Here is a 22756-nt window from a genome sequence, read left to right as displayed (position 1 = left end):
TTTTCATTTTGGGGCTATAAATCGAAGGAGATATTTTTGGTGTGGACATATAAAGTATTTTCAGTTATGAAATAAAAAAATAGAAGCAGTTTTGTGTACAGTTTTAAGTCCTGGATGAATTCATTAGCTATAAAATATAAAAGATGTCATATAGTCCCAGAATAAATACATCATATCATTTTAGAAATTTGTTTGCCAGGGACGCCTGTGTGGCTCAGTTGATTAAGTGTCTGCCTTTGGCTCAGATCATGATCCCAGAGTCCTGGAATTGAGTCCCACATTGAGCTCCTTGTTCAGCAGGGAGCCTCTTCTGCCTCTTCCTGCTGTTCTCCCTGCTTGTGCTTGCTCGCTCTCTCTCTCTGACAAATAAATAAAATTTAAAAAAAAAAAATTTGTTTGCCAACTGAGATACTCCTCTTGTTACTGTTTTAGAGGCCTATTTGGTGATGATTTTTTTCTTTAGGGTTTATATCTTTTTCCTTAAGTTTAACTGATCTTTCAAAAAATATGTTACTAAGAACTCTCAAAGTTTTATTAGCCTATAATGTGGGCATGGAAGTCTATAAAATTGCTTTTTGAGCATAAATGTTTTTATTTACTTGCTTCCCTTTCTTTTTAGGTAAAGAATGAAGGAGATGATTTTGGCTGGGGAGTAGTGGTGAATTTCTCAAAGAAGTCAAATGTTAAGGTAAATAAACCATTGCCTTAAGGTAGAATCATATATAAATTTTTAGTAAAAAGTTTTTTCAGACTCCTGAAATTGATCAAAGTAGAAATAGCATTACATTAAGAGAAGCTATAATAAATTCTTCCATAGGAATTAGATTTTTGAATAATCTTAAATTTTGTCTTCAAAGTGCAGTTATTTTCCAAACAACAAATTTTAATTTCATGACCGTTCACCTGTCTTCTCTGAATCCACCAATACTTTTTATAATTTTACTCTTTAAATTGAATATTAGAAAAAATTAGGTTCTGATACAGAAAATTAGAATTTTGATTTAGGTATATAATAGAGAGTTGAAGAAAAGGTATTAGAGGAGCTAGTCAGTTTTACTTATTCTCTGTAAGGGAGAACAATAATAAAGTTGGCTTTGGCCATTATTTATATAAATATTTTGAGGAAAATATGTAAAGTTAAGGAAAATTTTATTACTTTGTTAGATGAGTGACTATCTTAAAATTAAGTTAGCCACCCTATTATATTTTTGTCTCACAATATATGACCTCAGGCAGCATTTTGTATCTCCATGTATATTTTTCTTTATCTTTAAAAATGAATAGGTTGAAAAAAAAAAAAAATGAATAGGTTGCAGGGCACCTGTGCGGCTCAGTCCGTTTTGTGTCCAGTTCTTGATCTCAGCTCAGGTCTTGATCATGGGGTCATGAGTTGAGGCCCCACACTGGACTCCACACTGGGTGTGGAGCATCCTTTAAAAAAAAAAAAAAGAAGAAGAAGAAGAAGAAGAGTTTGCATAAGATGCCTGCATACTCATAAAGCTGACCATCTCATGATTTTGTTGTCATTGTTTGTTCTACCTGGGTATAGAGAAAGTAGAAGTTAAGCTTTGGGACTGGAAGTTACTCCTGAAATATGTAAATAAATTTAGAGATAATAAAGCCATTTCTGAGTGGTGTGTTTGGTTCAGCGTCTGCCTTCAGCTCAGGTCATGATCTCAGAATACCCTGGGTTCAAGCCCTGTATCAGGCTCCCTGCTCAGTGGGAAGTCTTGCTTCCCTCTCCTGACCCTTTCCTCCTGCTTGTGCTCTCTCTCTCCCTCTCTTTCAAATAAATAAATAAAACCTTTTAAAAAAAAGTTCGTAGGTTTGTGATCGGTGTTTTTGTGAATAATCTGTGATTAATCCCACTGAAGAACTTCTTAAGGATATTTAGTTAATTACCACCATTTTGATACATTACCATCTTCATTTGTAATTATAAGTTTTGTCTTTTAAGTATTGCCCCACTTGTTATCTCATTTGATCCCAATTAGGTAAGGATTCATTGACCACAGAAAGTTTCTGTGCTTACTCATTTGATGAATAGCAGAAAGCAGATAATGAAAATAGAAGGGAGAATAGTATGAATACTTTAGTAAAGATAGAAGTAAAATGCATTTGGAACTCAGAGGAGGAAGAAATTGTATCTGAGCTATTAGAGATGGCATCTAATTAGGAAAATAATTTACAATTTTTAAAGGAACCTTGGAGAATGAGTAGCATTCATTTGGTGGATATTTATTTACTGCTGAAGGAGCAGTGATACGCAGCAGGCCCAGAACATTTCAGGTAAAGAGTGAAATCTTATAGAAGTATTGAAGTTACAGAAAATGAAGAATGGATTTGAGTATATTCAGTCTAGCTACCTAAATATTTGAAAGCACTGGTAGGTGTTTGAGAATTAGTTGGTTGGTTGATTGGTTTGCTTGGGTTTAGTTTGGTGCTTTTTTAATCTGTTTATTTTTGAGGGAGGGATTGATCTGATCCAAAGTTACTATATTGACAGTGTTTGAAGGATATTGAAAGAGATAGCATAGTAGATACAAGTTTCTCTATTAAGGAAACTTATTGTTTTGGGTGAGTCAGAAGGAAGATGGTAATAGTAATAAGGGTTCAGGTGGAGGATACTGAAGAACTAGAATGCACACTCTTGAATGGGAGTGTTTTGCTGCAACTGTCTTAGCCTAATGTTTCCAGGGTTTAAGCATGTTGTAGTGTATATCAGCACTTTGTTCTCTTTTGTGACTGAATAGCATTCTATTATACAGATACACGACATTTTGTTTATCCGTTCATGAGTTGATAGACATTTGGATTGTTTCTACCTTGGGCTATTACAAATAATACTTCTGTGAACATCCGTGTCTGAGTTTTTGTGTGGACATATGTTTTCATTTCTCTTGAGAATGAAATTGCTGGATCCTGTGGATACTGTATGACCATTTAAAGAACTGCCAGGTTTTCTAAAGTGGCTGCACCATTTCACATTCCCATTAACAATGTATAATGGTTTTTATTTCTTCACATCCTCATCACACTTAATGTCTGACTTTTTTATTACACTCGGTATATAGTGCTATCTCATTGTGGTCTTGATTTGTATTTTCCTGATGACTAATATTGCCAAGGATCTATTTATGTGTTTATTGGCCATTTGTATATTCTTTGGAGAAATGTCTTCAGCTCTTTCACCAACCCACATTCCAATTGAGTTGTCATTTTATTACTAAGTTATATGAGTTCTTTATTATATTTGATTTCCAGATATTTGTCTCCTATTTTGTGGATTATCTTCACTTTTTTTTTTTTTTTAAGATTTTATTTATTTGACAGAGATCACAAATAGGCAGAGAGGAAGGCAGAGAGAGAGGAGGAAGCAGGCTCCCTGCCTAGCAGAGAGCCGGATGCAGGACTCAATCCCAGGACCCTGAGACCATGACCTGAGCTGAAGGCAGAGGCCTTAACCCACTGAGCCACCCAGGCGCCCCCATGTGATTGTTTTTAATTCTGTTTTGTATTTGTTCTGGTGTGGTATATTAGGTTAATTGATTTTTAAGTACTAAACTAACTTTGAATTCCTGGGTAAATCCCACCTGGTGCTGCATTATTCATTTGATTTTTTGCTGGATTCATTTTGCTAGTATGTTGCAGAAGACTTTGCACCTACATTTCTTGTGATGTCTTTGTCTGGGTTTTGTAACAGGTTAATGCTGGCCTCATAATGAGTTTGGAAGTATTCCCCTTCTCGTCTGTTTTTTGACGAGTTTTTGAAGAAATGGTATTAATTTTATATATTTTTTTTTAATTGGAAGAATTTGGCAGTGAGAACACCTGAGCCTTGGCTTTTATTTGAGTGTAGTTTATGATTATTAACTCAGTTTGATAGGGTCTGTTCAGATTGTTTATTTCTTCTTGGGTTAGTTTCAATGATTTGCTTTCTTAGAAATTAGTCTATTTCATCTAAGTTACCTAATTTACTTGTATATAATTGTTCATGGTATTACTTTATAATACTTTTTATTTCCAGAAAGTGGTTTAGTAATGTCTTCTCCTTCATTTCTTATTCTTATAATTTGAATCTTTCATCAATTTTGTTGATCTCAAAGAACCAGCTTTTGGTTTCACTGATTTTTTTTTTTTCTACTTTTCATTATCATTAATTTCTGCTCCATTTTTGTTAGTCCTTCTATGTGCTAGCTTTAGTTCTAGTTTTCTGGGTTTTTTTTTTTTTATTGTCTTAAGGTAGGATATCAGGTTATTAATTTGAGATATTTTTTCCATTTTGATCCAGGCATTCATGCCTGTAAATTCCCCTCCATGGAGATATTTTAACTGCATCCCATAAGTTTTGGTGTAGTTTTCTTCATTTTCATTTACTTCCAAGTATTTTCTAATTTCTCTTTTGATTTCTTTGATCCACTGGCAGTTTAGAGGCGTGTGTTAATTTCCATCTATTTGTGAAATTCCCAAATTTCTGTCTTTTTATTTCTAATGTCATTTCTTTGTTGAGAAATAATTGTCATATTTCAGTCCTTTCAAATTTCTTGAAATTTTTGTTTAATGGCCTGACATATGGTCTTCCCTCAGAATGTTTTATATGCGGTTGAGGAGAATGTATATTCTGTTTTGGGTGAGATATTCTATAGATGTCTGTTAGGTCTGGTTCGTTTGTGGTGGTATTCGTCTTTTGTTTCTTTTCTTGCAAATCTTTGTCTCTTTGTTCTGTGCATTAAAGTAAGGTACTGAAGACTCAACTATTTTTCAGTTGCTCTATCTCCCTTCATTTCTGTCAATTAAAGTGTGCCTCCTATACACTGCATAGTCGGATCTTTTTTTATTCAGCCTGAAAAATCTCTACCTTTTGTTTGGGTTCCTTAATCGATTGGTTAATCTATTCACATGTAGTGTTACTGATATCACTGGATTTGTGTCTTTCATTGTGCTTTTTTTCTTTAGTCTCATTTCTTTTTTTGTTTTTCTAGTTCTCTACTGCTTTCTTTAGCATTAAGTGCTTATGTTCTAACATAACATTTGAGTTTATTTTAATGATTTCTTTATCTACTTTTTACATTTTTTTCTCTACATCTCTGTTTTTTGTTTTTTTCTTAGTGGCTGTTAGGGTCTCTCATATTCAGTATTTCCATATTAACTTAATAGAATAAATTTCAGATTTATAATGAATTCCATTGAGAAGTAGAAACATTACTCCCGTATACACTTGTTCCATTTTCCCTCTTGTTGTATAATCTGTAAGTCTTACAAATCCAACAATACATGTTACAATTATTACTTAATATGATTTTATTATTTATAAAGAAGCTTAGAGAAGAAAGAGCAAGTATTTATTTATAGCTTTTGTTACATTAATCTCATTATTTATCATTTCTGGTTTATTTTATTGGATCCTGTGGATTCACGTTACCATCTGGAGTTATTGCCTTAGTTCAGTACAACTGTATTATTACCAACATACCCATTATTAAGTATGTTGCAGACTTAATAATTTACTATATATGTATAGTTTCATTTATAAATCATTTAGTAGAAAAAGAAATACTTTTTATACTGTCTTTTATAGTTACATAATTACTGTTACCAGTGCTCTGATTTTTCATGTAGATTTACTAATGTCTAGTGTCACTTGCTTTCAGCCTCAAGAATTTCTCATATTTTTTATAAAGTGGGTTCTGCTAGCAACAGATTTTCTGTTTTTATCTGGGAATATCTGTTTTTGAAAAACAACTTTGCTGGATTTATAGATTCTTGGTTAGTAAGTGTTTTTCTGTGAATATGCCAGTCCACTGCTTTCTGGTCTCCATTGTTTTTGCTGAGAGGTTTCTGCTGTTAATCTTACTGCGGTCCACTGTAAGGAGTCTTTTTTTTTTTTTTCCCCCTTGCGGATTTCAAGATTCTCTGTTTTGGCTTTCTGCATTTTTACTATGATGTGTCTCTGTTCATCTCTTTATACTTATTCTACTTTGAGTCCATTGAATTTCCCAAGTATGTAGATTAATATTTTTCAGTTAATTTGGGACATTTTCAGCTATTATTTAATCAGGTATTTTTTCATCTTTTTCTCTCTTTTCCTGGTACTCAAATTATGGGTGTATTGTACTTATTGGTATCCTGCATTCGTCTAAGGTTCTGCTCATTGTCTCTTTTTTTCCCCCTGCTTTTTGGGTTACATAATCTCTCAGTCTATGTACAAACACTTTCTTCTGCTACTTCAGATCTCTTGAGCCCCTTCAGTGATTTCTTTCATTTTAGGCATGCTTGGACTTAAGAATTCAAGAATTTCCGGGGCGCCTGGGTGGCTCAGTGGGTTAAGCCGCTGCCTTCAGCTCAGGTCATGATCCCAGGGTCCTGGGATCGAGTCCCGCATCGGGCTCTCTCCTCAGCAGGGAGCCTGCTTCCTCCTCTCTCTCTGCCTGCCTCTGCCTGCTTGTCATCTCTGTCAAATAAATAAATAAATAATCTTTAAAAAAAAAAAAAAAGAGAGAGAATTCAAGAATTTCCTTTTTGGTCATTTTTAATCATACCTGTCTCTTTATTGATACTCTGTATTTTATATAACATTGTTATTTTTCCTTTCTTTACTTAATTGGTATTCCTTTAGTTGTTTGAAAATATTTATACTGGCTACCTTTTAAGTCTTTGTTTAATGCGATATCTGGTCATTCTCATAGGCATTTTCTTCTGTTGCCTGCTTTTTTCTGGTATTTAGGTACTGGATCATACCTTTCTATTCATGTCTTACAATTTTTTCTTTGAAATTGAGTATTTTAAATAATATAGGTAGCACTCTTGGTACTGGTCCCTTTTTCCCTCCCCTCACAGTTATATTGTTATTTCTTGTTTATTAGTTTAGTGATTAGAACTTGATGGAGTGAAGTCTGTTCCAGTCCCACTTATAAATTTCTTTGGTCTGAGTGACACTTCAGGACTTTTGGTGTATGTGAAGCATGGAAGCAATATCCTCAAATCTTTTTTTTGAGATTTTATTTACTCATTTAGAGACAGAGCATGGATAGGCAGGGGGCTGAAAGAGAGGGAGATGAGCAGACCCCTGTGGAGTGGGAATCCCTCGTGGGGCTCAATCCCAGGACCCTGAGATCATGACCTGAGCTGAAATCAAGAATAGGGTGCATAACCAGCTGAGAGAACCAGGGGCCCTAAGCGTCAGATCTTTATGGCTTGTCTCTCCCAGTATGACAGCAGTGCCTTAAAGGTAGGGTAAACAAGGGTAGTTGAGGCCTCAGTGTTCTCAGCAGAACTACAACTAAGATAGAGCCTCGGGCCAACCATTGGTGGCTGGCAGAAGAAGGGTGCCCCCAGCACTCAGCCTCGTTTGCCTAGAACTTAGGCTCATCAGTGGTTTGGTGGGAGCAAGATAAGCAAGCAGTGCTGCCATCCTATATCTTTTGGGAAGATGGCCCTCCAACTGAGAGCTGCAGGGAGAGGGAGCCCTACTGTATTTTTGGATTCACTAGTCTGTAGTTTTTGTCTTGCTGAACGAGGAGAAGTGAGGTGGAAATGATCTTGGTTTAGAGATTAGACTCATGTTACTTGTAATAAATTTTGTGGATTTTCTTGAATAGATGTTTTTTCACTTCCTGTGTGCCCTGAGAACCATTTCCAGAGACTTTACATGGTTGGTTTTTTATAACTTTCCCAGGTTTTGCTAGAGAGCAGGGTTTGTGATGCATTCTTCATGTTGTCATGCTGGTAATTGATGTCAGGTTTTATATTTTTAAGGGAGAAAAATTATACCTAACATAAATATAATTACATTTGCACATATATACATAGTGAACAAGTTTTTAAATGATTTACTTTTCTTGGTCCTTAATCCATGTATAAAAGTAGTGCCAATTGAGGAGAATTCTTTTAGGCAAATATGGAATGGGGACTAGAGAAGAATACATTTCAGTTTTCTTTCTACTTAAGTTGGTGGTGAAACTCATTTCTCCACTGAGTTACTTACATTTCTTTGCTAAAAACATGAAGTACTTAACTTTATTGATTTTGTAATCTAGGTCAGAATACTAATAACAGATTTTTGTGGTTAATAGGTTTTGGTAGAGAGAGGAAAAATACACAGTAAGGAAGAAGATATTAGAAGCATTTTAAATAAATAAAAATGTAATTGTCAACATTGTCAAAATTTATTTTAAATTTCTTTACCTTCTACAAACTTGAAATTTTCATCAAAAGTATATTTTAATCTGATAATTTCCATTTAGAGTGTGAAATTAGCCACATTTTAAAAGTAATGAAAAGTTAGGAAAAAGAAAGTTCAATTATATGATTAAGAAGTTAAAAATAAGGACGTAGGTGTAAAAATTAAAAGAATGTATGCTAAATCATCATTAAGCCAACTAGAACATTTAGTAACTATTCTCTTATGTAAAGGATGACATTGTTGATCCACCTTTACTGCAGTATAGAGCTTAGAAATAGTTCAGTGAGTACGACTTTATCATCTTTATTTTTAGAGAGAGAAGGAGAGAGAAGAAGCACACAAGTAGTGGGGAGGGACAGAAGGAGAGGGAGAGAAAGTCTCAAGCAGACCTCATGCTCAGCACAGAGCCCAACTCTGATACCATGATCTGAGCCAAAATCAAGAGTCAGACACTTAATCAACTGAGCCACCTGGGTGCCCCGAATTATTTTATAATCTTTAAGAAATACTTTTAACAGAAGATTTCCATTTAATGCCTCAATAAAAAAGTCTTTGAAGGGTGTTCCCATAGTACACTTAAGGATATCTCTGTAATGTGAACGATTTTGGTAACTTTACAAAGAAAGATGACGTAGATATACTTGAGTTCCAGTGGTCACTTCTCTGATTGTTTTGCTTACAGAGGAAGAATATTAAGTTTAAAAATAAAATCCATAGGATTGGAACTAAACACAAAAGACAGTTTTAGATTATCTAGATACAGTACAGATTGTTCATAAATCTTAGATTATTTTTGTTTGAATACTCACTTGTCCCCTAACCCTTTGGAGTTCATTCATTCATCAAATTTGGAATGGGTCTTACCCAGAGGGTTTTTTCCCTTCTGGAGGCAAAGATAACAGTCATTGATTCTCCTTACAGTCTTTTGTCCTCTGGAAGAATTTAACAGTTGGGTTATAACTTCCTAGCTCATTGTTTCATAAAATCATTTTATCTTGAGTAAGCTTTACATAAATATATAATTTTTGCAGCTACAAACTTAATTGAAAATACTAATCAGGGGGTGCCTGGATGGCTTAGTCAGTGAAGCATCTGCCTCCTGTTCAGTGGGGAGTCTGCTTCTCTCTCTCTCCCTCTGCTCCCCCTGCTTGCACTCTCTTGCTCTCTCTCTCTTTCTGTCAAATAAATAAATAAAATATTTTTTTAAAAAAGTAAATACTATTTAGCTTTGGTTTGTTTCTATTCCAAAATGAAGACTGTTTTGATGAAACATCTTTAAAAATAAGAAAAAAAGGGGCGCCTGGGTGGCTCAGTGGGTTAAAGCCTCTGTCTTCGGCTCAGGTCATGATCCCAGGGTCCTGGGATTGAGCCCCACATCATGCTTTCTGCTCTGCAGGGAGCCTGCTTCCTCGCCTGCTTCCTCCTCTCTCTCTCTCTGCCTGCCTCTCTGCCTACTTGTGATCTCTATCAAATAAATAAATAAAATCTTAAAAAAAAAAATTTGGAAAAAAAAAATAGTACATGGAGGAAAATACTGGGTTTGAAGAATGGAGCTTATGCTTTCAGAAATTTGAATTCAGTAATTTAAAATAATTATGATTGTATTTTTGGTTTGAATTTGGAAATGTATTTGTTAATTGGGAAATCAGTTAACAAGTTTATTGTGGAAATCAATCGTAGCTATGGGTTTATTGTCATTTCTTGAAAATTTTTCAGTTTTTAAGAATAACTATGCCTAGAGGATACCAAGCACTTAGTTCTTTGACATGTTTACTCCTCAACCAAAATAACTTTTCTTTTTATCTGTTTTATGCAAAAGGGACCATTCAAAAAAGACCAAGAGAATATCTTAATGCTCTTTGAAGGATACTGCTGTCAAGCAAATTATCATAAATTACAGATATGATTAATTAAGCCTTGGATCTTGAGAACCATATTTTTATTAGAGAATATAAAAGACAAAAGTCTTTTAATAAAATGATATAAAATCACATTAATGAGGTGCCAGTGTACTAAGCAATAAAGTAATCTACTTTAGTATAATTTACATGTTGTTTAATTAAGATAATTTGAAGACATGGATTTTCTGAAACTCTTCATTTCTTATAGTTTCTTTGTCTAATTCTATAACATTAAATAAAATTATAAACTAATCATTGGAAACTTAAAATGGCATTTTATGTCAATTAACGGTTCGTACTTTTTTTTTTTTAAAGATTTATTTTAGAGACAAAGTGTGAGCAGGGAAATGGGCAGAGAGGGAGGGCCGCTGATTCTATTTAAATTCATAAGTATCAAGTCTATAGCCATACCACCCGGAACATACACACACTCAATCTCATTTGAATTCATAAGTGTCAAGTAATTTCTGTTTTTTTCATCTAGTGGAACGTGTTGAAGGGTGAAGGACAGCCCTCGTTGCATGAAATAAACTTTTCCTGTGCTATATGTGCCATTCATAATGCTAAATACTGAGAACATAGTCCCTGTACCTTTGGAACTTAAAATTTGTGGGCCAGGATTTAAGAAGTAATGAGCTTCTTTTATCTTGTTTTTTTTTTCTAGCCTAATTCCGGTGAACTGGATCCTTTATATGTAGTTGAAGTACTTCTCCGCTGTAGCAAAGAAAGTTTGAAAAATTCAGCTACTGAGGCTGCAAAACCAGCTAAACCTGATGAGAAAGGAGAGATGCAGGTTTGCATTTTATTTTCCATCTTCAGATTTCAAATACTTTTTGAATTATTTATAGTCACTAGATTTCATGAATATGATTATAATGAACATACTGTCTTGATTTCTAAATGGGAAGATTTCAAGGCTTTTAAGGGTATGTTTAAGCCATCTAAAATATCAGAAGTTTGGTTTATGAAATTTAAACTCTGTTTCTAGGGGCACCTGGGTGGCTCAGTTGGTTAAGTGCCTCCCTTCCACTTTCCGCTCAGGTCATGATCCCAGGGTCCTGGGATCGAGCCCCGCATCCAGCTCCCTGCTCAGTGAAGAGCCTGCTTTGCCCTCTCCTTCTTCCTGCTGCTTTGCCTACTTTTATTCTCTCACTCTCTGTCAAGTAAATAAATAAAATCTTTAAAAATAATAATAATAATCTCTTTCTATTATCAAGTTTTGGTCAGGTAAATAATGATGAAGTAAAAGATAAAGAGAATATAATAATATAAATTTTCACATGAAGTTGGATTTTACTTGAACTGTAATGATGTTTTATCATTTTTGTGATGAAATAACGTTACAGTTTTACTTCATCCTATTTACTGTATTCCTATGAAATACTGAAGCAGGAATTTTTTTTTTTTTTTAAGATTTATTTATTTGTTTGACAGACAGAGAGTACAAGTAGGCAGAGCAGTAGGCAGAGGGAGAAGCAGACTCCCCGCTGAGCAGGGAGCCCAATGCAGGGCTCCATCCCAGGACCCCGGGATCATGACCCAAGCCGAAGGCAGCCCCCTAACAGACTGAGCCACCCAGGCACCCCTGAAGCAAGAATTTGATAATTAAAAATCCTGCATACGTTTCCTTAGTTGAAACCATTTAATTTACATGTGCTTTTAACAGAATTTTTGTTGAAGTATGGTTGACATAATATATTAATCTGAGGGTTGCAATATAGTGACTCAGCATTTTTATATATTAGAAATGCTCACCACAGTAAATGTAGTGACCATCTGCCATCATACAAAGTTATTACAGTATTATTGGCTCTATTTCCTATGCTGTACTTGTCATCCCTGTGACTTATTTGATAAATAGAAGTTATCCCCTTCTTAATCCCCTTCACATGTTTCATCTGTCACCTCACCCACCTAGCTTCAGGCAACCACCAATTGTTCTCTGTATTTATGAGTGTGTGTTTGGTTTTGTTTGTTTGTTCCTTTCGTTTTTTTAGATTTTACATATAAGTGAAATCATGAAGTATTTATCTTTGATTTATTTCACTTAACATAATAACCAGGTGTTGCCCATTCATCCATGTTGTTACACATGACAAGATTTCATTCTTTTTTATGCCTGAGTAATATTACTCTATGTGTGTATGTGTAACACATTTTCTTTATCCATTCATCTGTTAATGGACAATAGATTGCTTTTTATCTTGGCTGTTATATATATAATGCTGCGATAAACAAAGAGGTGCATGTATCTTTTCAATTTAGTGTATTTGTTTTTTTAGGGTTGATACCCAGAAGTGGAATTATTGGATCATATGGTACTTTTGTTGCTAATTTTTGAGGAGCTGCCACATTGTTTTCTACTGTGACTGTATGCATTTATATTCTCACCAACAGTGCATGAGGGTTCCCTTTTCTCCACATCCTTACCAACACCTACTTCTTAATTTTGTGATACTAGCCATTCTTATAGGTAGATGGCGATATTTCATTGTGGTTTTGATTTGCATTTCCCTGATGGTTAGCATCTTTTCATGTGTGTGTCAGCTCTCTGAATATCTTCTTTGGAAGCCTGTCTTTTCAGGTCCTCTGCCTATTTTTTAGTCAGATTTTATATATGTATTTAGTTTTATGAGTTCTTTTTTTACTCTTATTATTAACTTCTAATTAGAGATATCATTTGTAAATATCTTCTCCCATCAAGTAGATTGCCTTTTCATTTTGTGGATGGTTTCCTTTGTCCTGTGAAAGTTTTGTAGTTTAATGTAGAACCTTTTGTTTATTTTTGTTTTTGTTGTCCTTGCCTGAGGAGCCTGATCCAAAAAAAAAAGTATTGCTGATGCAACAGTACCTATGTTTTCTTTTAGAAGGTTTTTAAATTGTTGTTTTGTTTTTTTACAGAGAGAATGTGAGTGGGGGCGGGGGAGGGACAGAAAGAGAGACTCTGAAGCAGGCTCTACGACTAGCACAGAACCTGACATGGGGCTCCATCTCAAGCTGAGCTAAAACCAAGAGTCAGATGCTTAACTAACTGAGCCACCCAAATGCTCCTTCTTCTAGGAGTTTTATGGTTTCAGGTCTTGTATTTAGGTCTTTAATTCATTTTTTTATACGGTATAGGAAAGTAGTCCAGTTTAATTCTTTTGCATGTGACTGTCCAGTTTTCTTGGCACTGTTTGTCACTTAAACTCTCTTTTCCACATTATACATTCTGATTACCTCATTTTTTTTTTTAGATTTATTGACCATTTAATGATGGGTTTATTTCTGAACTCTGTTCTGTTCCATTGATCTGGGTTTTTTTTGTGCCAGTACCATACTGCTTTGATTATACAACTTTGTAGTGTAGTTTGAAATCTGAAATTGTGTTGAGCTCCAGCTTTTTTCTTCTTTCTCAAGATTGCTTTGGCTGTTTGACTTGATGATTCTGCATCAAGATCTTTGTGTTTAAGATTGTGTGTGTTTTAAGATTATGTGTTTTTGTTCTTCAAAAAATACTATTTGAATTTTGATAAGGATTGCATTAAATCTGCAGAGTGTTAGGAGTGGTTTTCCTTTTTTTTTTTTTTTTTTTTTTAAGATTTTATTTATTTGAGAGAGAGCACAGGCAGGGGGAGGGGCAGTAGGAGAGAGAGAAGGGTCTGTGCTCAGACCCTGCTCTGAGCACAGAACTCCATCTCAGGATTCCAGGATCATGGCCTGAGCTGAAGGCAGACATTTAACCGAACTGACCCACTCAGACGCCCTGAGTAGTATAGACATTTTTAACAGTATTCTTTTAGCCCTTGAGTATGGTATATCTATCCTTTATTTGTGTCATCTTCTCTCTCTTTGATTGCTGTGTTATAGTCTTCAGAGTACATGCACTTTTCACTTTTTTGATTAACTTTATTCCTAGATGTTTTATTCTTCTTGGTGCAATTGCAAGGGATTGTTTTCTTAATGTGTCTTTTATAGTTTATCTGTGTGGAGAAGCACAACAGATAATATTGATCCTGTTGCAACTTCACTAAATTTGTTTATTCTAACAATTTTTGTTGAGTATGGCTTTCTATATATAATACTGTGTCATTTGCAAATGGTGACAGTTTTACTTCTTTCTTTCCAATTTGGATGCCTGTTATTTCATTTTTATGTCTGATTGCTATGACTACGATTTCCAATACTATGTGGAATAAAAGTGGCAACAGTAGTTATGTTTTCCTTCTTCCTAATCTTAGAGGAAAAGTTTTCAGCTTTTTACCATTGAGAATAGTATTAGCTGGTTTTGTTATGTGTATTATATCACTTTGAGGTATATACCAGTTTTGTTGGGTTATTATCAGGAACAGATGTTGTATTTTGCTACATGTTTTTTTCACCTGTGTAAATGGTATAACTTTTATCCTTTTGTAAATGTGGTATACCATGTTGGTTGATTTATGGATTTTTGAACCATCCTTATATCCCTGGAACAGATCCCACTTGATCATGGTGAATGATAACTTTTTTTTTTAATTTTATTTATTTATTTGACAGACAGAGATCACAAGTAGGCAGAGAGAGAGGAGGAAGCAGGCTCCCTGCTGAGCAGAGAGCCCGATGTGGGCTCGATCCCAGGACCCTGAGATCATGACCTGAGCCAAAGGCAGAGGCTTTAACCCACTGAGCCACCCAGGTGCCCCGGTGAATGATAACTTTTAATGTACTGTTGAAGTCAGTTGCTAATACGTTGTTGTGGGTTTCCGCATCCATGTTCATCACAGACACAAGCTTGTAATTTTCTTTTTTTGTAGTGTCTTCGTGTGTTTAAGAATTAGGATTATGCTGGACTCATAGAATGAATTTGGAAGCATTCCTTCCTCTTCAATTTCTAAATAATAATTTGACAAAGAATAGATACTAACTCTCATTTAAATATTTGGTATAATGGGGTACCTAGGTGGCTCAGTTAGTTAAGTGTCTGCTTTCGTCTCAAGTCATGATTCCAGGGTCCTGGGATCAAGCCCCATGTCAGGCTCCTCGCTCATAGGGGAGCCTGCTTCTCCTTCTACCTCTGCCTGCTGCTCCCCCTGCTTGTGCTTTCTCCATCTCTCCCTCTCTCTCTGTCAAATAAATAAATAAAATCTTAGAAAAATAACAATAAGGAAATAAGTATTTGGTATAATGTGCCTGTGAAACCATTTAGTCTTAGACTTTCATTTGTTTGTAATTTTTTGATTATCAGTTCAATTTCAGTACTAGTAGTTGGTCTGTTCACATTTTTTGTTTCTTCTCAATTCACTCTTGGAAGATTGTATGTTTCTAGTTTATCTGTTTATTATAAATGGTCCAATTGGGGTCACCTGGGTGACTCAGTGGGTTAAAGCCTCTGCCTTCTGCTCGGGTCGTGATCCCAGGGTACTGGGATCAAGCCCCGCATCGGGCTCTCTGCTCAGCAGGGAGTCTGCTTCCTCCTCTCCTGCCTCTCTGCCTACTTGTGACCTCTCTCTCTTTCTCTCAAATAAATAAAAAATATCTTTTAAAAAATGGTCCAATTGTTGCCATATAGTTTTTGGACTACTCTATTATCATTAGTTTTTGGTGTTGGTTGTAACTTCTGTCTTATTTCTGACTTTTTTTTTGAATTATCTCTCTTTGTTCTTGATGAGTCTGGCTAAAAGTTTATCAGTTTTGTTTATCTTTTCAAAGAACCATCACTTAGTTTTATTGCTCTTCTCTATTGTTTTTTAAAGACTCTATTTCACTTATTTCCACGCTGAGCTTTTTTTTCCCCTCCTAACTTTTTTCCTATATAACTGTTTACTTTCTTTCTAGTTCATTTAGGCATAAGGTAGATTATTTGATATTTTTCTTGTTTCTGGAGATAGGTCTATATCATACTATAAACTTATAAACTGCTTTAGATGCATCTCAAAGATTTTGAGTTGTTGTGTTTCCGTATTGATTTGTCTCAAGGTATTTTTAAAATTTTCTCTTTGATGTCTTTGTTGACTCAGTAATTGTTCTGTAACATGTTGTTTGGTCTCCTTGTCTTTATGTTTTTTTTTTTTTTTTTTTTTTTTTTTTTTTCTTTGTTAATTGAATTTTAGTTTAATACCATTGTGGTTGGAAAAGATGCTTGGTTTGATTTCTGCCTTCTTAAATTTATTGAGACTTGTTTTGTGGCCTAACATGATCTGTCCTGGAAAATATTCCATGTGTACTTGAAAATTATGTTCTATTCTGCTGTTTTTGAATGGAACATTTTGTATATGTCTGTCTAGTCTGTGTTTTCAAAGCAACTGTTTCCTGATTGATTTTCTCTCTAGATGATCTATTGATGTAAATATTAAAATTCCCTACTATTATTGTATTACTGTCACTTTCTCCAGTTGTGTCACTTAGTACTTGCTTTATATACGTAACTGCTCTTGTGTTGGATGCATAAAAAATTTATAATTGTTGGGCTGCCTGATTGGCCCAAGTTGTTTGACTCTTGGTCTCAGCTTAGGTCTTGACTTAGGGTTGTGAGGGGTTGTTTGTTGGAGAAACTCTTTCTCTTGCCTTCAATTCTGAATCATGGTCTTCCTGGGAATAATATTCTAGGTTTTGGGGTTTTTTTCCTTTCAGCACTTTGAGTATATCATGCCACTTTCTTTTAGCCTACAAAGTTTCTCCTGAAAAATTATCTGATAGCATTATGGGGTTTCTCTTGTATGTTACTAGTTGCTTTTCTCTTCCTGCTTTTAAAATTCTCTCATTTATCTTTAATTATAGTAATGTTTTGCTGATTGTCTGTCTTGATGTGCACCTCCTTGAGGTCATCTTGTTTGTGGTTTTCTGTGCTTCCTAAACCCTCATGTCTCTTTTTCTCTCCCAGGTTAGGGACATTTTCAGCTATTATTTCTTCAAATAAGTTTTCTGCTGCTTTCTCCCTTGAGATGGCACATAAGTATTTGAAGGCTGATATACTGGAATTTTGTTATTCTAAAACATTGTTTTAGTTTTCTGCTGCTTTCTCTCTTGAGATGGCACATAAGTATTTGAAGGCTGATATACTGGAATTTTGTTATTCTAAAACATTGCTTTAAGTATGTGGTGTATTCCTAGATTTTTAAGGAAATGTCATTGTAATCATATATGTCATAATAAGCTTTGATTTATCAAAATTAAAAATCTGCCACTGCAGAGTCAGAGGGCTGCTGCTTTGGATTAGTTCAGATGATAATGGAATCCAGAATTGGCAGTATTTAAGGAGACTGTTCATTATTAAATGTTTTAAAATAATAATTTAGAGTATAATTTTATACTTCTGAATCCCAGCTATCCCTTAGTTTCTAGTCCTCGGTCTCAAAATTTGTTCCATAGAATTCCAGCACCATTGAAACTTGTATGATTTTTTTCCATAATGTTTATTTTACAATTGACTGCTTAACTGTAAATAAGAGTAAAACTCCCACAATTTAGCAGATAGTCATTGTACTCAAAGTTATTACAACTTGGAATGACAAATACGTGGCATACATGTCAGCATTCTTTTTCTCTCATGGCAGACATGATAAATCGTGGTGTTCTTTTCCAGTGAATGCTTAGATTCTTCCAAGAAAATGATCTAATGACTAATTCATTAGAGTTAGCATTTTAAGGAAAACGTGTTTGTTGTCTGTCTTGCTTTTAGGCTCAGATTTTAAGCCTAGCAGCTGTTCCCATTTTACTTAAAGATACTAAGAAACTTTATAGTACTTCACAATCATGATTTGTCTCAGTTTAATAGCCTATGCAGATTAGACGTCATTGGATCCTAGACAAACTGTGTCTATAGCATTTTTTTGATTGTGGTATAATTCACTTTTAACATTTTTTATTCAGTTTATTTCAGGAAATTAAGGGGAGGTGTGTTAGCATGAAGTATATATATCATACTGTCTCTGGTTTCAAGGGGTTTACAGCTTAATGGGGGAATATTTTGTGTTCCACTTGCTGAACATCAGAAATGCATCCTCTGACTGGGGTAGAGTGTGTTTGAGGAGGGAGATCAGTAAAGGTTTTATAAAAGAAGTATTAAGAAATTCACCTGATTTGTAGAAATATTTTCAGACAAGAATTGCATTTGTGGCAATGGAAGCAACATATACAGAGCATGAAACATTCCTTTTTTGTTTTTGTTTTTTAAAGATTCATTTAAAGATTCATTATTTGAGAGAAAGAGAGAGAGAGAATGAGTGAGGGGAAGGGCAGAGTGAGGGAGAAAATCAGTCCAGACTCCCTGCTGAGCTTGGAGTCTGCTTTCAGGACCCTGAGATCATGACCCAAACCAAAACCAAGAGTCAGACACCCCAACAAACTGAGCCACCTAAGCACCTCAAAATGTCCCTTTTTAAAAAGAAGTAGGTTCTGTTATATGTGGTTAAATGATAAAGGTACAAAAAAGAGAAGGACTGTAACATAAGAGATGGAATACATATATATTGTTTGCTTTTGTAAATTAATATCTTGAATAGGAATTCTGGACACAGGGAAATCATTCCACAGATAATTTATAAGGAAATTTCATCTCTCAACTGTAGTTACTATGTAGCCTGGGTAGGTTTGAACCAGACTTTCTTTACATGAGATATGAGTAGGAAATGGGATTTCCACATTTTCTTTCCTTTAACTTGGGAGTGTGTGTGATACCAAATATAGCTTTTTAAATGCTTTTTAGATTGCTGCAAGCTTTTGGTTAATTTCCAGAGTCCTGGAAAGAAAATTAGATCAAGACACACATTTAGTTTTTAAAAATCGAAAATTTAATAAAACACATCAGTTTAAATAACTTTGCCTGGACTTGATTAAAATGTAGTTGGTTCAAAAAATACCTTTCATTGGTTCATTGGTTCAAAAAATAAGATAAAAATACCTTTCCTGGATGAAAAGTTTAAAAATCACATTGTAGTTAACAGTCTTGATTTGAAGAAATGGCATTGCCTGAAACTCGTTTAGACTGTATTCACTTAAAGTTCCCGACTTCTCATATATCTTCCTACCTTATTATTTGCTTATCTTAAAAGGGGAAATTGATTTATGGCGAGCTTAAAAAGATTGGAAAGGTCTATTCCTGCTATTGGTATTCTAACAAATTTGCAATAATTATCCACACGGTTATTTGGATTTATATAAACCAATCTTACATCATGATGAATCTGAATTCTGAGTTACTTTATAAGGTTAGTAGGGCTAGAAAACTACATGAATTACGCTATGCAAGTATTATGTTTTTAAATGTCTATGTATAGAGATTTATCATGAGAACTATTCAGTTGGTTTTTAAGCATTTAACATCTTATTTACAAAACTTAAGTTGTAGGATCTTCCTTTCCTTGTACTTAAAGAGACTTTTGTTGGAGGACTTTTGTGGTGTCTTTCTTGTCATTAATGAGAATGACCATTAATGAGAATGAGTTGACCATTTTTGGATAATGTTTATTGTGGGAAACATTAGAAATTGAACAGTTTCTGACTTGCTTCTGAATCAAGTCTTTTCTGTATGGTGTTTTTTTTTTTTTTTCAAGGAAATTCTCAAATACTTGTGCTAAATGAATTCAACTTGAAATACACAAAGCGTATACTTCCTGCCTAAAGCCAAGTGAATTATTTTGAGGTTTTCTGCCATTTTGGATTATGTACATTCACTTCAGTGTTCTCTTTCCACTGAAACCGTGATCTAGGATTTGCATGGGTCACAAACTGGTGGTGTAAAGCCAGTTTAGTCCTTATAATGTCTCATTCAAAAATTTGACAGTTTGAGAATTTTTAAAAGTTATATTAAAGGATTATAATCAAATGAAAGTAAGCATCCACAAATCCATACTTAGGTAGGTAGGTAGATAAAATATAGAAAGAATGAATCTGTTAGAAAAGTCACTGTTAGGTAGCTACCACAAATGAACTCAGGCAAGAATAATCCATGGGTGCTGAAACTTGTGAGTTGGAAATTTAGTGAGGAATGGGATATTTACAAAGTATGAGTCTACCCCTGAATTTCTTATTAACTGTAAAGGGGAGAGTAGTAACTTTACAGTAGAAAATGCTAGAGATAACCACCTGAATTAAGAGTTAGTATCACCAGTAATGTTGATCGGTGGATGAGAAGAACAGAAAACATCACCTCTGCCAAAAATGCGTACCCCGAATCTGATGATTCCTTATAAGACAAACTCAAATTCAGAGCATTCTACAAAACAACTAGCTCATTCAAAAACATCAGTAGCCTGAGTAGCACAGAAAAACTGAGAAGTGTTCCAGATTAAAGTAGAATAAAGAATTATGACAACTGAATTTAATTCATCATCCTAGTTTGGAGCATGGAATGGTGGGAGGGAAGGAGGGTAGTATAAAAGATAGTATTGGGGAAGTAGGTGAAATTTTAATATGGACCATAGATAAAACAATATATCAACATTAAATTTCCCTATTTAATACTTGTATTGTGACTGTGGTGTGTGTGTGTGTGGAGGGAGAATGATAAAGCACATGGGGCAAATGTAAATAAATGGTGAATCTGAATACAGGCATATAGGAGCTCTTTATTCTGTTTTTGTAACTTTTACCTTTGAAATTATATGACTGTGTAAAACCCATAAAAACAAAAAAGGTGGGGAATATTCTGGATTTTAAAAGATTAAGGAGACCTGACAGCTAAATGCAATAAATGATCCTTGGCTGAATGCTAGATCTGAAAGTGGTGGTGGTGGTAGTAGTATCCATAAAGGACATTAATGAGCCGTTTGGGGGAATTTGAATATGAACTATATATTAGATGATAATGTATTATTGTTAAATTTTTATGATATATGTGACTATGCAGGAGAATGTGCTTGTTCTTAGAAGACACATGATAAAGTATTTGTTGGTAAGGTGAAGTAACATGTTACCTGAAAATTAATTTCAAATGGTTAAATTAAGAGGAGGAACAAGAAAGGCAGAAAGAAAAAACACACCCTCCAAAACCCCCCAAAATCTTATCTGGAAAGAGAAAAAGCACATATGGCAAGCTGTTAACAGTTGAGAAAATAAAATGGACAGTTTGTTGTATTACTGTTTGGGTCATTTTCAAATAAGAAGTTGTGGTTATCCCCTTTAAATGCATTCTCTATTTTTTCATTCTTCATCTTTTTCACTTACTGACACTTAACAGATACCTTTTCTCTTTGGTTATTGAGTATGATCTATGCTAATATTTTAGTTTTGGTAGATACAGATTTGTTGACACTTGTTTAATATTTAATATTCGTTAATATTTAATAAATAGTATTTACTAAAGTATGAATTTGGACTTTGAAAGTATTAACTTCTCAGTGTACAGATGCCCTCATTTAAAGGAAGCATACTTAAAGGAAGCAAAATGTCATATTTGATGGTGAGGGAAGGGTATTTTTGTCAGGAGAAAGCATTAAAGTTAGTTTGAAGATAGGTGATTCTTTGTTATGTCTAATGGAGTATACTATTTCTTCTGGTTGAAATACTTTTTTCATCTGCTCTTCATTCTGGCCCATCCAGAGCTTACATGAACCTTACTTGGCCATCTAAAGGTAAACCAGGAGTCTTTCCTTCCTTTGTAGGGCTGTTATACTTTAAGGTGTTCAAAAAATGCCAGTAAATGAGGAGGTGAAAATGAATTCTGTATTGCAGGAATAACTTATGTTTAGGTACCATTTATTTGCTTGTTATTTAGAGGTTGAATTACTCTTTAGTTTTCAGTTATAGCTTCTAATAAGATAAAAGCTTCCACAGTGATTATTATTATCAACTATTACGTGTGTCACAAACTGTGAATGCAGCTTCATTTTAAGGATTCAAGCTAAATTTAGGAAATGGCAGAGATTGAAAATGTGCATTTTTAATTGTAGTGTTCTTTAACTTTTTCTTGGTAGGTTGTTCCAGTTTTGGTACACCTTCTGTCTGCCATCAGCAGTGTTAGGCTTTACATTCCTAAAGACCTTCGACCAGTGGATAATAGACAGAGTGTTTTAAAATCAATACAGGTACGTGTGTTAATTTTACAAATTTAAATATAAATTTTATGTAAATATAAGTAGGATTTATAGCAAGACAACTTAAATGCTTTAAAATGTATCGCTTTGTTTAAAAAAAACTATAAACACTTGTCAGTGGCATTTTTCATAAAGTGTCATTTTTTAAATAATTTTTTATTTTTTATAAACATATTTAATAAAGTGTCATTTTTAATGACACTTTAATACTTTTAATAAAGTGTCATTTTTAATAAAATATAATAGCAGATCTTTGTGTAGATTGTCCACTTCTTGAATATACCAACAAAGCAAGTTACTAAAGGAGATCTCATGGAGGAAAACATTGCTACTATTTTATACTATATATATATATATTTTTTTTTTTTTTTTAAGATTTTATTTATTTGACAGAGAGATAGAAACCACAAGTAGGCAGAGAGGCAGGCAGAGAGAGAGAGTGGAGGTAGCAGGCTCCCTGCAGAGCAGAGAGCCCGACATGGGGCTCGATCCCAGGATCCTGGGATCATGACCTGAGCCGAAGGCAGAGGCTTTAACCCACTGAGCCACCCAGGCGCCCCTATACAAAATATATTTTGCTTTATTATTTGCTGAGTGAAAATAACTAGACTGTATTAAGAATATTATGTATAAAATCATATGCCAGGACTTTTAACCATTTTTTAGTGTAGCTAATAAAT

General features: G+C 34.4%; 1 protein-coding gene across 2 annotated transcripts in view; it reads left to right on the top strand.

Moving 5' to 3' along the window:
- The window catches only part of MTREX (Mtr4 exosome RNA helicase), a 97823-nt gene that overhangs the window by 49165 nt on the left and 25902 nt on the right, over nucleotides 1-22756 (top strand). For both annotated transcript variants that reach the window (XR_006605332.1, XM_004744652.3), the window contains exons 18-20: nucleotides 620-688; nucleotides 10748-10876; nucleotides 21957-22067. Coding sequence is in view for 1 of the 2 variants with exons in the window: in XM_004744652.3 (XP_004744709.1) it covers nucleotides 620-688; nucleotides 10748-10876; nucleotides 21957-22067 (309 nt within the window). In the remaining variant the exon portion in view is untranslated. The remainder of the gene's footprint in view (nucleotides 1-619; nucleotides 689-10747; nucleotides 10877-21956; nucleotides 22068-22756) is intronic.

This window comes from Mustela putorius, unplaced genomic scaffold, assembly GCF_011764305.1.
Source record: "Mustela putorius furo isolate JIRA1106 unplaced genomic scaffold, ASM1176430v1.1 tig00000145_pilon_pilon_pilon, whole genome shotgun sequence".
Taxonomy (NCBI): Eukaryota; Metazoa; Chordata; class Mammalia; order Carnivora; family Mustelidae; genus Mustela; species Mustela putorius.
This window is presented reverse-complemented; position numbering and strand designations above follow the sequence as displayed.